Below are 18,026 nucleotides of genomic sequence, written 5' to 3' on the forward strand. Positions count from 1 at the left end.
ATCCAAATCGTGCTACAGCTACTGCCTCTATTGCCTGCTACTACTAGTTATCACAACATAGCTGAATCTAACCACCTGCATGTAACGATGTACATATGTATGCATATGAATATATTCAATCGAAGTTGCTACTTCTTTTTGGTAACTCTTTTTCATTTATTTCCACTGCCACGGCCATTGTTGCTTCTATTGTGATTGTTTACCGCTTTAAACAGGCAACAATTGCTGCCGCTTGCGCTAGCAGGTTTGGTGTTTATTTGTTTTGCACCGCGTGGCGCCACAAGTTTTGCTTGGTGCTCAGTTAAATGCGCTCATCGATTAGAGTTTGTGTACAAATTCTTTCGCGTTTGTGAATTATCTTTTTGCATTCATACAAAAATTTTCCGGTTTTCAACTGACGCCGTGCAAATTAAATATTTTAAACGGATGATGGATGAAGGGGATATGTTATCAAGCAGTCATCTCAAGTATTGTACGGGGTTACGCTCTTCACTGACTTGTTGAAGATGGCAGGCGATATATTGTTTATTCCTACTAGGACCTCGGTTAAGAGGTTTTAAGTTATTTTATCATTTTTGGTGATATTTTGTGATTTGATGCGATTTGATATTCATTGATTTTCCATGTGATACAGTTTGATTGGATGTGATATGATTTGGCTTAACGTGATGCATTGCGATGTGGCTTGATGTGATGTGATGCGATTTGGCTTGATGTGATGCGATGCGTTTTGATTTAATACGATATGATTCAAGTTGTTTTGGTCCGTTAGATAAAAAAATATAAGGGGCGATAACCCAGGATCTTCGGTGCAGTAGGCAGGGCATGTTACCATTACACCACGGCGGGTGAGAAGCTTAATTTATTGTACTGTCGACATGATACAAACTGCTTTCATCCGGCATTAAACTGTTCTATTATGATATGACGTGATACCATATTTTGTGTCATATCATTAAATCTGATCTGAATGCATCTATGACGTGATATTCGATGTATGACTGCTGTTAGAAAATCTAAGCCAGCAAATGAAAGGTATTTACGTGACCCTGGTTATCAGCTTACACTTATACACTTATACACTGGAGACAGCTATATATTAAGCATATACATAAGTTGATACATAAGTTGATAACAAGCTGACGTGAGTAACCAATAATTTTACCTGGTACTAACTGCTTTATTCCGTTACTTACGCTTTCTGATATGATATGACATTATATAATAATTTGAGTTTATCACAAGATATGATTTGTCAAAATTAGTATCTTTCTTGACATGCTGTCATAGTAGTTGTTGTGATATAATAAGTCATGATCTGACGTTGCTATCCGTGATATGATATGAATTTTCGTTTTATAATACCGGGACTATACCATCACAAGATATAACATGACTTAAACCAATATGATATAATTTGTCAGTCAACTGTTGGATTTAGTATGTGTTATGTCTAATGAAACTTTAGTGTCTAAATACATAAATCTATCACACATTGTTCATCAACAAATACAATTGCAATATCATATCCAAAACTAATTGGCTACTAAGTTCATTTAATAAAATCACGACTTGAGTCTTTTGTTTTCTACAGGTGCCTTCAGAGGATTGCAGCGATTGTTGTGTTGGCGTCTACTCAACCACGATTTAATCTCCTTTTAAGTCATATTTTAATGTTAAATTGAAGGCATGAACTTGCGCTTGAGTGAATTTGTACATATTTATGCATTTGAAACCACTTCATGATATCACATGGCACCAAACAAATGTATTGCAAAAAAGTATTCCTTCATGATTTTTGGCTATCAATTTTTTTTTTTTGCATTAAATTTGTTTGCTTTTCGCATGATTTTTAAAATATTTCCCATTCATCACTTTTTTCGTTGTACTATTTCTTCCACTACTTTTTCCTTCATTTTAAAATGCATTTATTAATTTCATGGTATAATCACAACAAATTAATATGGGAACTCATATGTTGCGCTGCAAAAAGGCGGAACTGAACTTCACAAATATACAGATATAATATTATTCAAAATCAGCGTTTGCTTTGCTTTATGCTTTCTACATACAGGTTACGGCTTTTAAAGTTTTATGTTGCCTGACATTGAATAATTTGTTAACAAAAAGCGTCACAAATTTTCCACATTTTCTTTTACATTTATTACTTGTTGTTGGTGTTTTGTTCAAAGCAATTGTGTCGCATTTGGTTTTTTATTTTAACTACCGTATAGACGTTTATTTAGTCAGCTCGCTAAACATGAATGAAAGCAGAGTATAATAATTCATGTTTAGCATATTTGTAATGCATACTTAACCATTTAAACGATTTAACTGTTATTAAGTTACATCATATGCTTTTACTAATTCACTATAGGTGAGTTTAGGATTTTATGCAAATGATTTAGCATCATTGTATTTGCAAACTCATGGCAAATACGCAACATCAAAAACCATAGCTTATTTTTTCAACATTGAATAGTAAATCAGCAACTGTCAATACAACACAAAATGTGAAAAAAGATTTAAAAATTAAAAAAATTGTTCACAATGCGAAGCTATAGCAACGTCTTCAATATTAAATGTACAAAACGCTGAACTGCCTTTATAAATTTCTTCACATTTCCTTTGAGTCTACTTGCGTCTACTTGCAATATTTGAAAATGTATTTAAGTTAAATTTAGAGCAAGTAGCTGACCTAAATATCTTCCGAAATTTTACTTTTTTATCCAAGGAGTTTTTAAAATTTTACCGTTATGTGTTAATATGAGTACAAAACAAGATATAGACGTATCAAGAAGTATGCCAAAAAGATCAGATGCAAGAGTTCAATTTAACCCTGTCCTTCTGTTAGACCGCCAACTAGTCCATTAAATTAAGATTTAATGGATAAATAAACAAATAAATATAAGGCGCGATATACCTCCGAGGAGATTAAGGCCTAGTTGCCGTCCGATTTGCGTCGTGCTCATTTTCAATTCTTCCTGCAAATTGGCGGGACGGGACCTATATTCACGAAAACATGCCGAAAAGTATTCCGAAATTATACCGTGGTACTTCTACCAAAATGATCCGACAACAAACCGTATTCATCCGAGAAAAGCCCCAAAACGATTGAAACACAATTCCGAGATGATCTTAAAAATGTCCCTCAACGATGATGATTCCAAAATGAGATTAAAGTGGTCCAAAATAGTCCCGAAACGGTTCCAAAAAGAACTTCGTACTAATCACGAACACAATCCCAAAGTAGTACCGAAAAGATCCATAAAGCAACGAAAAATAAGCTGGATATATTCCTTAAAACATACTCGTAATGCTCTCGAAAAAATTCCCGAAATAGTTTCTAATTGATCATCAAATATAACAATAATCTCAATATTATCTGAAGAAAACCCTATCCCAAATTTATTCGAACATAATCCCGGGATAGTGCTAATTGGTCACAAAAAAAATACATTAGTTTTGAAATGATCCAATGGCGACCCCGATATAATCCCAAATTTATCCAAAGATAGTCGTGAAATAAACCCGAAACCAGCAAATAGCTTCGTAATGGTTGTGAAACGCTCTCAGAAGTAATCCCGAAATGCCACGGAGCTAGCCGAAATTTTCTGAAACAATCTGGTTACAATACGAATGGATAAAGAAAACAATCCCGCAATGATCTCAAATTATGCAGAATTTTAATTTTTTAATTTTTCTATCCTTTTTGTTTCTCGTTTTCCTTTTCTCTTTCTTTTTATTTTGACTTCCTCTTGTTTTTATTTTTCTTTTCATTTTAATTTAAAATTTACTTTGTTTTCTCCTTTTTCTCTGTCATTTTCCTTTTCTTAAAATTTTCTTTTAAATTTTCCTTCTCCTTTTTTTGCTCTCTTTTCCTTTTTCTATTTTGTCCATTCCTTTTTTCTTTTTCTTTTTGTTTTCGCGTTTCTTTTTCTTTTTATTTTTCTGTTTCTTTTCTGTGCTTCTTTTACTTTTGTCCTTTTTCCTTTTATTTTCCTTTTTCTTTTCATTGCTCCCTTTCAGTAATTTTTCTTAATACTTGTTGTAATTTTTTTTTTTTGTTATTTGTCTTTCAGCTCTATTTTCATTTTTATATTTTATGTTATATATTATATACTCCTTTTTCTTTCGCTTTATACATTACTTTTTATTTCTCCTTTTTTCTTTTCTTTTCTTTTCTTTTTATTTTCCATTTTCTTTTTATTTTATTTATTCTTTTTCTTAATCTTAATCTTTATCTTTTTCTGTTTATATGTCTTTGAATTTTTCTTACTTTTCTCTTTCGTTATTTTTTTCTATTTCTATTTTAATTTTTTTATTTTTAATTTTCTTTTCTGTTTTTAATGTTTTTATTTAAAATATTTTTTTAATCATTAATTTTTTGTAAAATTTTACTCCTAACTTTTCACTTTTTTTCTATTTTTCTGTGCCTTTTCATTTTTATTTTTGTTGTGCTTTTTATTTTTATTTTTTTATTCTATTTTATTTTTCTATATTAATTTTTCTTTCTATTTTTATTTTATCTCGATTTTTCATTTTGTTTTGGCCTTTCTCTTATTTTTTCCCTTTTATTTTCCTTTTTCCATCTTTTTCCCCTTTTATTTTGACCTTTCCTTTTCATTTTTTTCTATTTTTATTTATTTCGTCCTCTTTTATTTATTTATAAAAAAAGTTTGAGAACAACAGAAAAAAAGAGTTACGTCATTTTTCTTGTTTTCTTGAGTTTTTTATTTTTAAGTTCCCTTGTTTTCCTTTTCCTTTTTAATTTTTTTCTTTTTTCTTTTCCTGTTTATCTATCGTTTCCATATTTGTCGCTTTCTTTTTACTTTTATTTCCCCTTTTTCCATTTCTTTTCCTTTATCAGCTTCATTTTGAGTTTGAACGACGCCATTTGGAAAGGAAGTTCGGCCTAAAATCTCTTCGGAGGTTACCGCGCCTTGCATTTATTTAATTTACCATAACTTACGGGCCCAAGTTATTATTTTAAAGAAATATCGATTTGATGATCACGGCAGACTTCTTTCATCCTTTTTCCTTTTCCTTTATTTTGGTTTTTCTTTTTGTTTCTGCGTTTATTTTGCTTTGTCCTTTCTCTTTCCCTTTCACTTTATTAATTTCTGTTTTTCCGGTTTTTTTTTTTTTTTGAAAATTTAGAAATCGTTTTCTTTAATTTGTTTTTTTTTTTTGTGAACTGTTTTTCTAGAAAAGAAAACACGAATTGCTTCTGGAGCGGCTTAGGAGTTCCAGGCCTTGTACTAAAAGCTCGTATATTAGAAACTCCGTCAACATAAACTACCATAACCACATTTGACATCACATCACATTGTTTTCCTAATAACAAAATTCGTGAAAGTCATTTTCGCCTGCCAGTAGTGTTGTTATTTCCTCATCGCTAAACTTGAACTTTAGTCAGTTTCCATTTTTTCCATGTTTTTTGTTTGCCTACTTTTGCATTGCCTTTTTCTCTTGAACAAAGCGCACATTAGCTAAATGTAAGATGTTAAGATAAATTGAAATGACTTGAGGCGAAACGTCATTTGGTTGGTATGCATTGCTTGCTGCCATCATCTCATATCTGATTTTTACTTATATAATTTATTTGCGTTTGCATTTGTTTAACCACGTGCCATTTGTATTGTTGTTGTTATTGTGGCATTGTTGAAATCGGAATTAAATAAAGATTCATTTGTGTGATTCTTGTGCTTTTATGTTGTTGACTTTTTGTTTTGCTTTGTCTTTTTTGTCGCTATCGCAGAATCTATTTAACCCTTTCAACATACAATTTTCCGCCAGCATATTCAGTGCTTGTAAATACCAAAATATTTGTTGGTATATGTGGAGTGTTCCATGTCAATTCATTCTACCAATGGATTTTCCAATAAACTAAATAAAAAATCCCAAGATCCTCATAAATTCCCATCATCGGATTGAGTTGAACAGTGTTGCTCAAATTTTTTTATATGGAAGTGCGAATCACAATGCATGTACAAAATTGTATGTGCACTGAAACTCTTTCTGTATTTAAAAAAATATATTTAAAAAAATTTAATTGCTTGAGGTCGGAAAAAGTTGAATATTTGGTTTCAAGTTACAAAATATTTGCTTCAAAAATTACGTCAATAGTTATATCAGCAACATGCAAGAGCCAATAACTTTAATTCTGAAAGTAGCGAATTGAATTTGAAAACTTTTGAAATGCTTAATTAGAGGGCTCCGCGTGGTTTGTTTTAAATGTGTGTTCAAATTTACATACATATATTAGCAACAGAGATTACTGAGGTACTGAAATACCATTTGAATTTAATAAAATGTTTAACAAGTAAAGCGGGAGTCATTGGTGCCGTATGTCGTATCGCTGTAGTCGTATCCCTAACGTAATCAGCTGTTTATCGTTACGACGGTAAACCAAAAACCAATTGGTTGGCTACGATACGGTTACGACTTTAGCGGCACCAATAATCGATTGCATTGATTCTCATAAGGTTGGTCGAATCAGCTGTTATAAGGTTACCGATACGGTTACCGATAAAGCACCAATGTCTGCAGCTTAAATGATAGGCATGATTACTTTACGGTTCCTTTCACACCCAGTAAAAAAATGTCTCATAACCAAGAAAAATAATATACCGAATTGAAAAAAAAGTCACAGAAACTACCATGTAAGGAGAATCTCTAGTTCAAAATAAGTGCATTTCTACTGCATTCTGAACCACTAGCCATCTATCCCTTTTACATATTTTCAACTGGCGAATTTAACATGGCGATGACCTAGGCGATGAAAATTGTCCCCGCTGCTCGCAAACTTTTCACTAGTACCTAACTATGTATATACAATTTTTTTTTTGTACTTTTTAGACAGTTATGTAGGTACTCGTGGAATAGTGTTGAGAAAGAGGCATACTCATATGTAGCCGCAGCTCGTTAAAGTTGGTAGCAGTTTTTTTGTCGAATTATAACTGAAAATCTAGCTTTTAACGAACTAATACTTATTTGGTAATCTAGGTCTAGTTTTGAACCAGAGTTTTGTATCACTAGTTACTGACTTCCCTTGAGGGTAATTAACTAATATCATATGAAGTTAGAATAGACTCCTCGTTTTGGTACAGTTTTGCTTACATTTTTTGGTCATATGCCCCATATGTTTCAGCTCCGCGGTCAATTATCTATTTTAATTGTATTTATGAATCAAGCTTGATTACAAATTTTTTCAGTGCTATAATGTTTTTGAATAATTTTTAATTGTCAAATTGTTAGGGTAAATTTTTTTATCATACATACATAAGTGCCTGACCTTCATACGGGAGTGCTTTTTCTTGGCACTTTCATAAGAAATTCATGCATTTTCATATGATTCGAAATTATATGTGGGGCATATGGGAGTGTTATGAACTTTTTTTTTTATATTCAAAGTGTGAATTTGAATCTGTGCCTATGATTCAGGGCAAAACAAAAACAAAAGTGCTACAAGTGTATAGGGGTTGAGCAGCTCTGGACTTGAAAAAAAAAATTTCAAAAAACTCATAGAAACTAGTTTGAAGCAAAATTCATCTTTAAAAAGAGTTGGCATGAAATGCACCATATATTGCAAATTTTTATATAAATATACATAATTACATACATAGTAGCATATTTCATATTATTTCATAAGTTTGAATATTTGTCTGCGCATGCGCGCAAACTCGTGTAGGTTTTTTATTTTATTTACTACTTTTTTTAACTACAGTCGCTCCGCTAGTTATAACTGCAATTATGTTGGCTTATTGTTGTTGTTTTGACTTAGTAATGACATAATAGCATTAAAAATGTATTCCACTTGTTGAGCATCATTTTTGTGTCAAATGATTCACTTGACTCGCGCTTTGCTGCAACTCGCTTACAATTTGTTGTTCCTGTCTGTGGTCTCACTAAAAATCAGCGTAGATCATTGTCACAATTAGCATAATACGACAATAAAGATGCGGCGAATTTTTTGTGTAGGTAACCAACAATGGTTTACAAAATAAAAAAATTGCATTTTGTCAACTTCAGCTAACAAGAAATATGTCAATGTATTTGTGTATGGTATAAGGCACGCCTTTATAAAATACCACATAATGTCTGACACGCTTTAAATGGTCATAAATTCTGTAACTTCATTACAATTCTACGTACTTACATATGTAGTACTTTGATAAAATAGATAAATGTAAGGCGCGATAACCTCCGAAGAGATTTTAGGCCGAGCTTCTCTTTCGATTTGCGTCGTGCTCCCCTTGATTTTCCCTACAAATTTGCCGGACGGGACCTACATGTTTTATGCCGACTCCGAACGGCATCTGCAAGGCAGATGAGTTTTCACTGAGAGCTTTTCATGGCAGAAATATACTCGGAGTGCTTGCCAAACGCTGCCGAGGGGCGACCCCACTTAGAAAAATGTTCTTCTAATTGAAAAAACTTGTTTCTAAAATGTTGATGTTGCTTTTCCCGGGGTGTGAACCCAGGGCATACGGTGTGGTAGGCGGAGCACGCTACCATCAAACCACGGTGGCCGCCAACTTTGATACCACACAATAATTTAAACAAATATCTTATAACATATCGCTTGTTATCCACCTCTCCAATGATCTATAGGTTGAAATTGAGAAGGAAAAATAGCACTAAAGCTGGCACAACAGCTTAGCCGGTTTTTCTCAAAATTAATATACATCAATTGCTGCAACGTATTGTGTGCGAGAATTCTGGACACAGCGTCCACTTTTTCTTACCATTATTTCGCAATCACTAAGGCAATCAAGCCAGCTTAAGTCCTCAATTTGAGTCCCGCATTTAATTCAACTTAGGAGAGACGAAAGTGCTTGCGAAAGCACCAAATTTGGTTCGGAGATAAATCGGCTTCGGTGTTGTGCCATCTTCTGTGCCAATTTTTGTTGTAAATTCCTTGTTTCTATGTTTTATCAACTTTGGAAGTGAAAACCACCCTAGTCATTTCCCAATCAAGTTGAACACGATTGAACCGATTAAACCGATTACTGACTCTGGAAAGACAGTCTAGCCAGAGTATGATCAGCGCGGCAAATTTCTGTAGCAGACTTAGATGGATTTCTTTGGAATAGGTTACTCTTGTTGTTGTTGTTGTTGTTGTAGCAGTGTAACCCCAATACTCTTCACTTCATTTGGCGTTGTGTTTGTGATATTTGAGCCTAAGAGAGGCGCATTTAACATAGCGATATCCTGGGTGGTGGAAATTGTCTCGGCAGCATTACCTTTTCTAAAGTTCCGAACTAGTGAAAATCTAGCTATTATCACACTAGCTCTTATTTGGTACTTTAGGCCTAGTTCTAGGAACAGACTTTCCAACAACGTTATCAAAAAAAGGGCTTCGAATTTTTCATGTTAAGAAATTTTCCCCAATTTTCAAGGTTTTTTTTTTTTTTTTTTTGGCTTTTATAAATTCTACCATGCCCTCATAATTTCCTTTTTGTTTGACACCGGGGCCTATATTTTTAAGTATGGTTGTCAGTTCCTAGTTTGAATAGAATATTCCATTCTCCACCTGAAGACATCTGAATTGCAGCAGAGATAGGTTTTTTTGCTGAAATTAGTGGCAGAATCTACCTCAAACGGCCGCCGTGATGCGGTGTTAGCGTGTTCCGCCCACCACAACGAGGGTCGCGGGTTCAACTCCCGGGCAAAATAACATCAAAAATTTAGAAAAATATTTTTTCAATTACAAAAAAAAATTTCCAATCGGGTCGCCCCTCGTTAGAGATTTAGCAACGAGAATATTTCTGCCATGAAAGGATTCTCAGTAAAAATTTATGTGCCCTGCAGATGCCGTTTGGAGTCTGCATAAAACATGTAGGTCCCGTCCAGCCAATTTTAAGGGGACATTAAAAGGAGCACGACGCAAATTGGAAGAGAGGCACGGCATAAATATCTCGGAGGGTATATCATGCGGCACACTGCCGAAAGCCTCAATACCTTTGCTCGCGGTAGGGCGAAATCCGAAATGATTACAAGTAGATAAAGAAACACAGATGAAATTAGGTTTGAAACGGAGAAGGAAAACGGAGTGGGAGTTATGACCACACCTTTATACTAAGACACGGACTTAGCGACAGAACAATACGGAGATGGAGAAGGAAAAGAAAAGGGAATAAAAGTTACGAACACGATACTATAACAAGAAACGGACTCAATAAGTGCACATAAACCAAGTCAGAACGAATAAAATTAGAGCTAGAAAAAGTCGAAGAAACTATGATTATTGAAATGGAGAGAATGCACATAAACCAAATCAGAAGAAATAAAAAGAGTATTAAAAAATATGTAATAAAAAAAGATGGACATGGAGTCTGAAAAAAAGAAGAAGGGCGGCGGGTTCTTTGCCGGATATGAGCCAAAAACGCTATGGTACTATCACCTTCTGGTACTAGCCCATTGCCCGGGTAATGATTTTTTGAACCTTCGGAACTGCGGGCCTGGGATTTATGTCTCCTCTTATGACATTGGGTTTAATTCGAGAATATTCTAAGCCCCTTCTGGGAAGTGTTGTTGCGGTTTCAACAGGAATAAAGGCGTAGGATATAAAAGGAATGGAAATCCTTCGTGTTTGAAATTAAAATTCAAGGGTATTGTCCTTAAGATTACGATAGTGCCTATATTAGTCTAGATATAAACAGATAACAAATAAAGGCGACCTCAATCTGAAAAAAATTTAGATCCAAATACTCCTACCACTTTACCCACCCATTAAAACTATTTAACGACTTGATATTTTTTTTTTTTTTCAGGTCAAACCATTGCATGATGCCTATCAACGTGAAATCGAACTTAACCTTTGGGAGCCCATCAATCGCTATTGGGCCGAGTGTTATGAGGCATGTAAAGCGGCATCTAAACGGCGTGGTACTTATCAAGCTGAGAATCGTCGCATATTCAACGTAAGTAATGCAAAATGACCTAACGACATAATGCTTTATATAAAAAACTTCATAACAATTACAGCAAAAAATTGTCATGCCATGGAAAGTGCGACAAGTTGAGGAGATGACACGTCTAAATGCTGCTGCGTTAACACAAAAAACTACAAATAGTCACATAAAGAAGCGTTGGAAGACAGCCAAACGTTTTTTGTACGGACCACGTGGGCCATGGTTTACGGGGTAAGTGAATGTGTGCATGCGCATGCGCAGTAGCAGGTAGTTAGTATGTAATGGGACAGCATTTATTAAATGGTAAATAAGTCATGCAATGCAGTTTAATGTGTGCATTTTACACAACTTCAGCCAATTGTGTAGTACATTCGCCATGACATAATCGAGGTTTTTGCAGTGTCGATTTGAGTATAATGCGCTTCTTTCCCTTTTCACATGTGTGATTCAATTAACTTACATATGTATGAAATTCAAACGTAAACACGAACATAATTTGTACTAAGAAGTACAAGTGTAATATTTTCACTTAATGTTTATATATAAATTTATGATTATTCAGTTTTGCCCGTCACATTTCTTTAGCTGCCTTGCTCTGTGGCGTGTGGCGTGTTGCATTTGTTAGTGATGATGACGCAAATAAGCCAACGAACTAAAATAACGTTAATATATTTTAACGCTTCAATTTCAAATGGCCACAATATATTCGAATTACGTGAATTGTGATTTACACCAATTCGTAAAAAATAAGTATTTTATGTGTTTGGTTTTAGTGTCTCGTTTTTGCACTATTTTCTTTGCTACAGCGCTAATTTCTTTCAGAGTTGTGATTAAATCGCGAAATCGTAACGTTTTCTTTCAATTTAAATTGGAAATATCAAACAGTAAGTGGAGTATGAGCTGTTACAATTGGATCGAAAAAATTAATTAGGCAAACAAAAATTATAAATATGAAAAAAAAACGTATCATCGGCGTGGGTAATGAGATTTTGAGTTGGGAATGGGTGATAGCGCTTATTTTTATGTTACATTCGGCGCATGCTCAGTGTAAAGCATTAATCTGTTTATTTAAAACTTATTTGATATGGGTTAGTCCCGCTTAAACTCAAAATCGGCTTGACCGATTTCTATATATTTTTTTTAATTATTTGGATCTTCTCGGCCGATAAAATAAAGACAAAACACAAGATTTATCTTTTGCTCCTACGCGTTTCGATGACATTTTTTCATCTTCATCAGAGAGACTGTATATTTATCATAAAATATAACATAAAACAAAACAAACATTAACACATTAATTAGAATTACACAACTCACATCACTCTGTTATTAGCATACTACTTACATTCAATTTATAATATTGAAACTTTAACATCTAAACATAAATAAACAAAACTTTAAATTTTATTTACTGCCTCCATTCATGCTTCCTGCTTCGTCCATTGGCTGATAATGCCGTCATATAAGCGCAGTTAATATTGTTGACGCCTTCTTTAAAATTCATTGCAGTATTGATTTGATGTTGTATTCGTAGAGCTTCCAGCGTCACTCGTGTTTGTTCTTTCCCCTCAACGTCTAATATTTTCGCGTTTTCGAAGTCCGCTGTGTGTCCTTTGTTGGTCAAATGTTCGCATAGTGCTGTTGTTGTTTTTCTATTTTTGGCGTCTAGTCTATGTTCGTTTATTCGTACACTTAGCGATCGCTTCGTCGTTCCAATGTATATTTGATTGCAAGTTTCTCCCGCGCTCCCATTATTTGGTATACCACATTATGTTGTTGTTCTTTGTCAATTTTGTCAATATTTTTTTGTTTGGTTCGTTATGGTTCAAGGATGGCTGAGAAACCAATTCTTTGGATAAAGAGGCGATGCCATGCACCCCTATAAGGAACAGTTTTAATTCTCAATTATTTGAGATTCCACATATGAGTGCAGTGGGAGTTGGAGTAGATGTAGAAGTTGGGAAGGAAGTGGGAGGTAGAGTGAGTGTTGGAGTGATAGTGAAGGCGAGAGTTGGAGTGGGAGTGAGAGTGTAATGAGAGCGGGGTTGGAACAGAGAGGAGTAAGAGTTGGAGTGGTATTGGGTCTGGGAATGGTAGTGAGAGGTAGATATAGGAATAAGGAATCGGATCCTAATAAGAAGAAAAGTGGAGGATAAAGTACACGAGAATGGTATAGAGGGAATGTAGGAAAAGAGAAACTCACTTTTTGAATTTAAACAAACCCAATTTCGGGCAGAACAAAGTTTGTCGGTAGCACTAGTCCAAACTAGAGATGAAAAAAAAAAACATAAAACAAAACGAGCCAGAAATCTGGGACGCGCAATGTAAGCTACCAATCGAGGCTAAAATTTAAATGTGATATCTCTAATTCCAGCATTCCATTGAAAACGCAAGTTTTCGCTGATTTTCGAATTGCTCTCATTATTAATTTCCAATGCCTATATCCAATGCAAGAATCCAAATTAGTATCAACTTAAGAAAAAACAAGTAAGGACGGGACTGTCTTTGGCTCAAACCTTTCATGAAGGGGGCTGAACAAAAATCGGTTGTATAAGATACTAGCAGACCCGGCAGACGTTGTTCTGCCCTAAATTTTGTATATCTGCATACATTTTAATAAGCTTTTTCCGTCTAGCTATGCCCTCGCCCCTCTACACTTTTTCCTAATCTTTGTATTCACTCCTCCCTCCGTATTTTTCGCTTCATCTATCTCCATCTTCGTCTCATTCTATCTCTTTCTCAGTCTCCTTCTGTATTTTCTCTTCTCTCAAGTTTTTCTCATTCTTCTTCATATCTTATTGCCAGGCCCAGAGGGTGGTATGTATTTTGTTCCAGTCCCATTCCGAGTCTCAGTCCCAGTCCCCCTCCGAGTCTCAGTCTCAGTCCCAGTCCTAATCCCAGTCGCAGTCCGTCTCTGGTCTACTTCCCGCAAAAAAGCATAGTAAATACTAATATAGGCAAATTTATGTACCAAATTTCAGGCAAATCGAATAGGACGTATGTAAATAGGTATGTGAGTATAATTAATTCATGTCTTTATTTCGGCTTCGCATGCATATTTATCAGTTTTGCCAGGTCGATGCGACTAAATCGAATATCACAATGAAAATTACTTAAAAGCTCTCAGCAACAGCTTTCATTTGATATCCAAAATACACACACATTCTAGGGGTATCCGGGTCCATGTTTTGGCCTATATCTCGAGACCCTAGTCACCAATAGGTACGAAAACTACCCTGTATTAAAGCACTCATCAACAGCTTTCATTGGATATCCATATTGTATAAACACATTCTAGGGGTGCCCGGGTCCACGTTTTGGCCTATATCTCGAGACCCTAGTCACCAATAGGTATGAAAAGTACCCTGTACTAAAGCACTCATCAACAGTTTTAATTTGATATCCATGTTGTATAAACACATTCTAGGGTACCCGGGTCCACGTTTCGGCCTATATCTCGAGACCCTAGTCACCAATCTGTATGAAAACTACCCTGTACTAAAGCACTCATCAACAGCTTTCATTTGATATCCATATTGTATAAACACATTCTAGGGGTGCCCGGATCCACGTTTTGGCCTATATCTCGAGACCCTAGTCACCAATAGGTATGAAAAGTACCCTGTACTAAAGCACTCATCAACAGTTTTCATTTGATATCCATGTTGTATAAACACATTCTAGGGTACCCGGGTCCACGTTTTGGCTTATATCTCGAGACCCTAGTTACCAATAGGTATGAAAACTACCCTGTACTAAAGCACTCAACAACAGCTTTCATTTGATATCCATATTGTATAAACACATTCTAGGGGTGCCCGGGTCCACGTTTTTGCCTATATCTCGAGGCCCTAGTCACCAATAGGTATGAAAACTACCCTGTACTAAAGCACTCATCAACAGCTTTCATTTGATATCCATATTGTATAAACACATTCTAGGGGTGCCCGGGTCCACGTTTTGGCCTATATCTCGAGACCCTAGTCACCAATAGGTATGAAAACTACTCTGTACTAAAGTACTCATCATCAGCTTTCATTTAATATCCATATTGTATAAATACATTCTAGGGGTATCCGGGTCCATGTTTTGGCCTATATCTCGAGAACCTAGTCACCAATCTGTATGAAAACTACCCTGTACTAAAGCACTCATCAACAGTTTTCATTTGATATTCATGTTGTATAAACACATTCTAGGGTACCCGGGTCCACGTTTTGGCTTATATCTCGAGACCCTAGTCACCAATAGGTATGAAAACTACCCTGTACTAAAGCACTCAACAACAGCTTTCATTTGATATCCATATTGTATAAACACATTCTAGGGGTGCCCGGGTCGACGTTTTTGCCTATATCTCGAGACCCTAGTCACCAATAGGTATGAAAACTACCCTGTACTAAAGCACTCATCAACAGCTTTCATTTGATATCCATATTGTATAAGCACATTCTAGGGGTGCCCGGGTCCACGTTTTGGCCTATATCTCGAGACCCTAGTCACCAATAGGTATGAAAACTACTCTGTACTAAAGTACTCATCATCAGCTTTCATTTAATATCCATATTGTATAAATACATTCTAGGAGGGCCCGGGTCCACGTTTTGGCCTATATCTCGATACCCTAGTCACCTAGGGGTACGAAAAATACCCAGTGTCATAGTACTCAAAAACAGCTTCCATTTGATACCCATATTGTACAAACACTTCCTGGAGTTACCCGGGTTCATGTTTTGGCCTATATCTCGAGACCCTAGTCACCCGATATCAAAGTACTCATTACACAAACCTTCCCCGTGGAAAAATACATATATATACCAATTTTCATAATAATCGGTCCAGTAGTTTTTGAGTTAATCGATGACATACATACAAACATTCATTTTTATATATATAGATGTAATACAGTGTACTCTCTCCTAACGGACACCTCTCATAAACGGACAATTTTTTCAGTACCAAAAAAATCCTTAAGCATTTTTTAAGTTTTTCCCTTTTGAGGGGACAACCCTCCAATAACAGGACGCGGATACTTGCTTTTTACCCCAAAGTGCTTTTTAATTTCCCATAACGGGACAGCTTACAACACTTTTTTTCATTTAATCTTTACCATATTTGTACAGCTGTTGCTTATTCACTAATACGTGCATGAATCCCCTAAATACGAAGAACCTGTTTCCAATATAGTAAAAAACATAAAAATGTATATACCTATTGCATACACGTAGTTAGTATCTTCTTGTGTGTGTACGTACGTGAATCGCAATGCCTAAAGTAGTGTTGAGTATTAAAGACAAAGTTAATGTCATTGAAATTCATAAGAAAGAAAAACTAAGTGTACGAGAGTTGTCAAAGAAATCTAAGATCAGCAAAACGTAAGCTGCTAGCATTATCAAAAACAAAGATCAAATTTTAAGTTTGTGGGACACTGACGTCAACACGGAGAGAAAAAGGAGTCTGCTGAAGCCCAAAGGCCTTAATATTGATAAATTGTGCTACGAATGGTTTGTGAAGGCTCGAAATAAGACCATTCCTCTGTCAGGCACACTTATAAGGAGCAAAGCTAAAGAAATTGCAAGTGAGACTCAATTATGACGATTTTAGTGCATTATCCGGCTGACTGGATAGGTTCAAAAAACGTCACAACATAACTTTCCGTACAATTATTTTGAATATTTTGTACACAAAACTTTATTCTTTAATTTATGAACAAAGCTTTATGAACCTCCTAACTCAGTCTTATTTGTATGTATTAGTATTCTTGTTTTGGAAATAAAACTGTTTAAACATTCATCAATAATACTTTTCTCATAAGCTTACAAATTTGGCAGTCTCTTAGGTGTCCGTTTAAGAGAGAGTACACTGTATATAGTCAACAGATGTGCATACCTAAGCGATTTTTAAGATAAATATAAAATAAAAAAGGTACTTTGTGTGAGGATACAAAGTTTCACGTTTTTTTGTGGTATGCATGAGATAGCTATGACCATGAGTCGCGTATCCCAACAATTTAAGCTTCTAGCCGTTAAAAAGGGGGCACAAATGACTGTTTATAGGTATTGGGGATATACTATATACACCACCGATTCAATGCTATATACGTAAGCATTTGGTGAAATTTGAAGCCTCTAGCAGTTAAAATGGGGAAGAAATTACGAAAAGCTTCTTACCTGAACAATCGGTTGTGAGGGATATATGCTATATATATGACCGATCTCATCCTATTTTTCTGACCACAATGAGTGCCCTATACGTAAGCATTTGGTGAGGTTTGAAACTTCAATCTGATAAACTGAGGAAGATATGACAAACATCGGTTGTATGGGTAATATATGCTATAGTGGTCCGATCCGGCCAGCTCCGACAAATGTCTCACCAAATTTTATCAAGATATCTCAAAATTGAGGGACTAGTTTACTTTGAAACGGACAGATGGACATGGCTAAATCAACTCAGCTCTTCATCCTGATCATTTCAGTATACTTCTGGTCTATCCTTTCTCCTTTAAAGACCTACAATTTTGAGATTCATGACAAAGTTAATATACAATTTCATTTTCTTGCTTGTTTTGTGCTCTTAAAAGGGGAATATTTGTGGTACCAGTTTTAAATTATTCAAAGGGATACTACAACGCTATTTTCAATAATTTCTGATCTAAAATCCTATAATATCAGGATCGTCATCCCTACTTTATGCGCAACAGCGAAGTATCAAAACGCAGCGCACAATTTTTCATCACTATGTTGAGTCTTTAAAGACATAACCAAAATAGCGCTCCATTATTAAAGCAAATTAAATCGTGCTGATTATTTATTAAGCTTATCTCAAAGCTTCGCAAGTTTAAAATTTATTTACACTTAACTTTAACATTTATTATTTTATTTACTTGGTGACAGTTTGATTGTCATATCTAGTTTAGGTGTGATTAATTTATAAAATTCAGTGAATGACATTGATGACTGTGTAGAAAGTTATGCGCGGCTTTGAAGTTCAATGTTTTATAATTATAAGCCTTAAAATGTTCATTTCCTTCTTTTTTTGGCTCTATCTCTTTTTTTGAAGTCTCAATCTCTCCGCTCTCTATTTAACGCTCCCTCATCTCTGACT

General features: G+C 35.1%; 1 protein-coding gene across 4 annotated transcripts in view; it reads left to right on the forward strand.

The window, feature by feature from the left end:
* Positions 1–18,026, forward strand: part of LOC137253131 (neurobeachin-like protein 1) — a 269,267-nt gene that overhangs the window by 50,786 nt on the left and 200,455 nt on the right. For all 4 annotated transcript variants that reach the window (XR_010953738.1, XM_067789567.1, XM_067789569.1 and 1 more), the window contains 2 exons: positions 10,779–10,928; positions 10,993–11,150. Coding sequence is in view for 3 of the 4 variants with exons in the window: in XM_067789567.1 (XP_067645668.1) it covers positions 10,779–10,928; positions 10,993–11,150 (308 nt within the window). In the remaining variant the exon portion in view is untranslated. The remainder of the gene's footprint in view (positions 1–10,778; positions 10,929–10,992; positions 11,151–18,026) is intronic.

Source organism: Eurosta solidaginis, chromosome 5 (genome assembly GCF_040869045.1).
Source record: "Eurosta solidaginis isolate ZX-2024a chromosome 5, ASM4086904v1, whole genome shotgun sequence".
In the NCBI taxonomy this organism is placed as follows: Eukaryota; Metazoa; Arthropoda; class Insecta; order Diptera; family Tephritidae; genus Eurosta; species Eurosta solidaginis.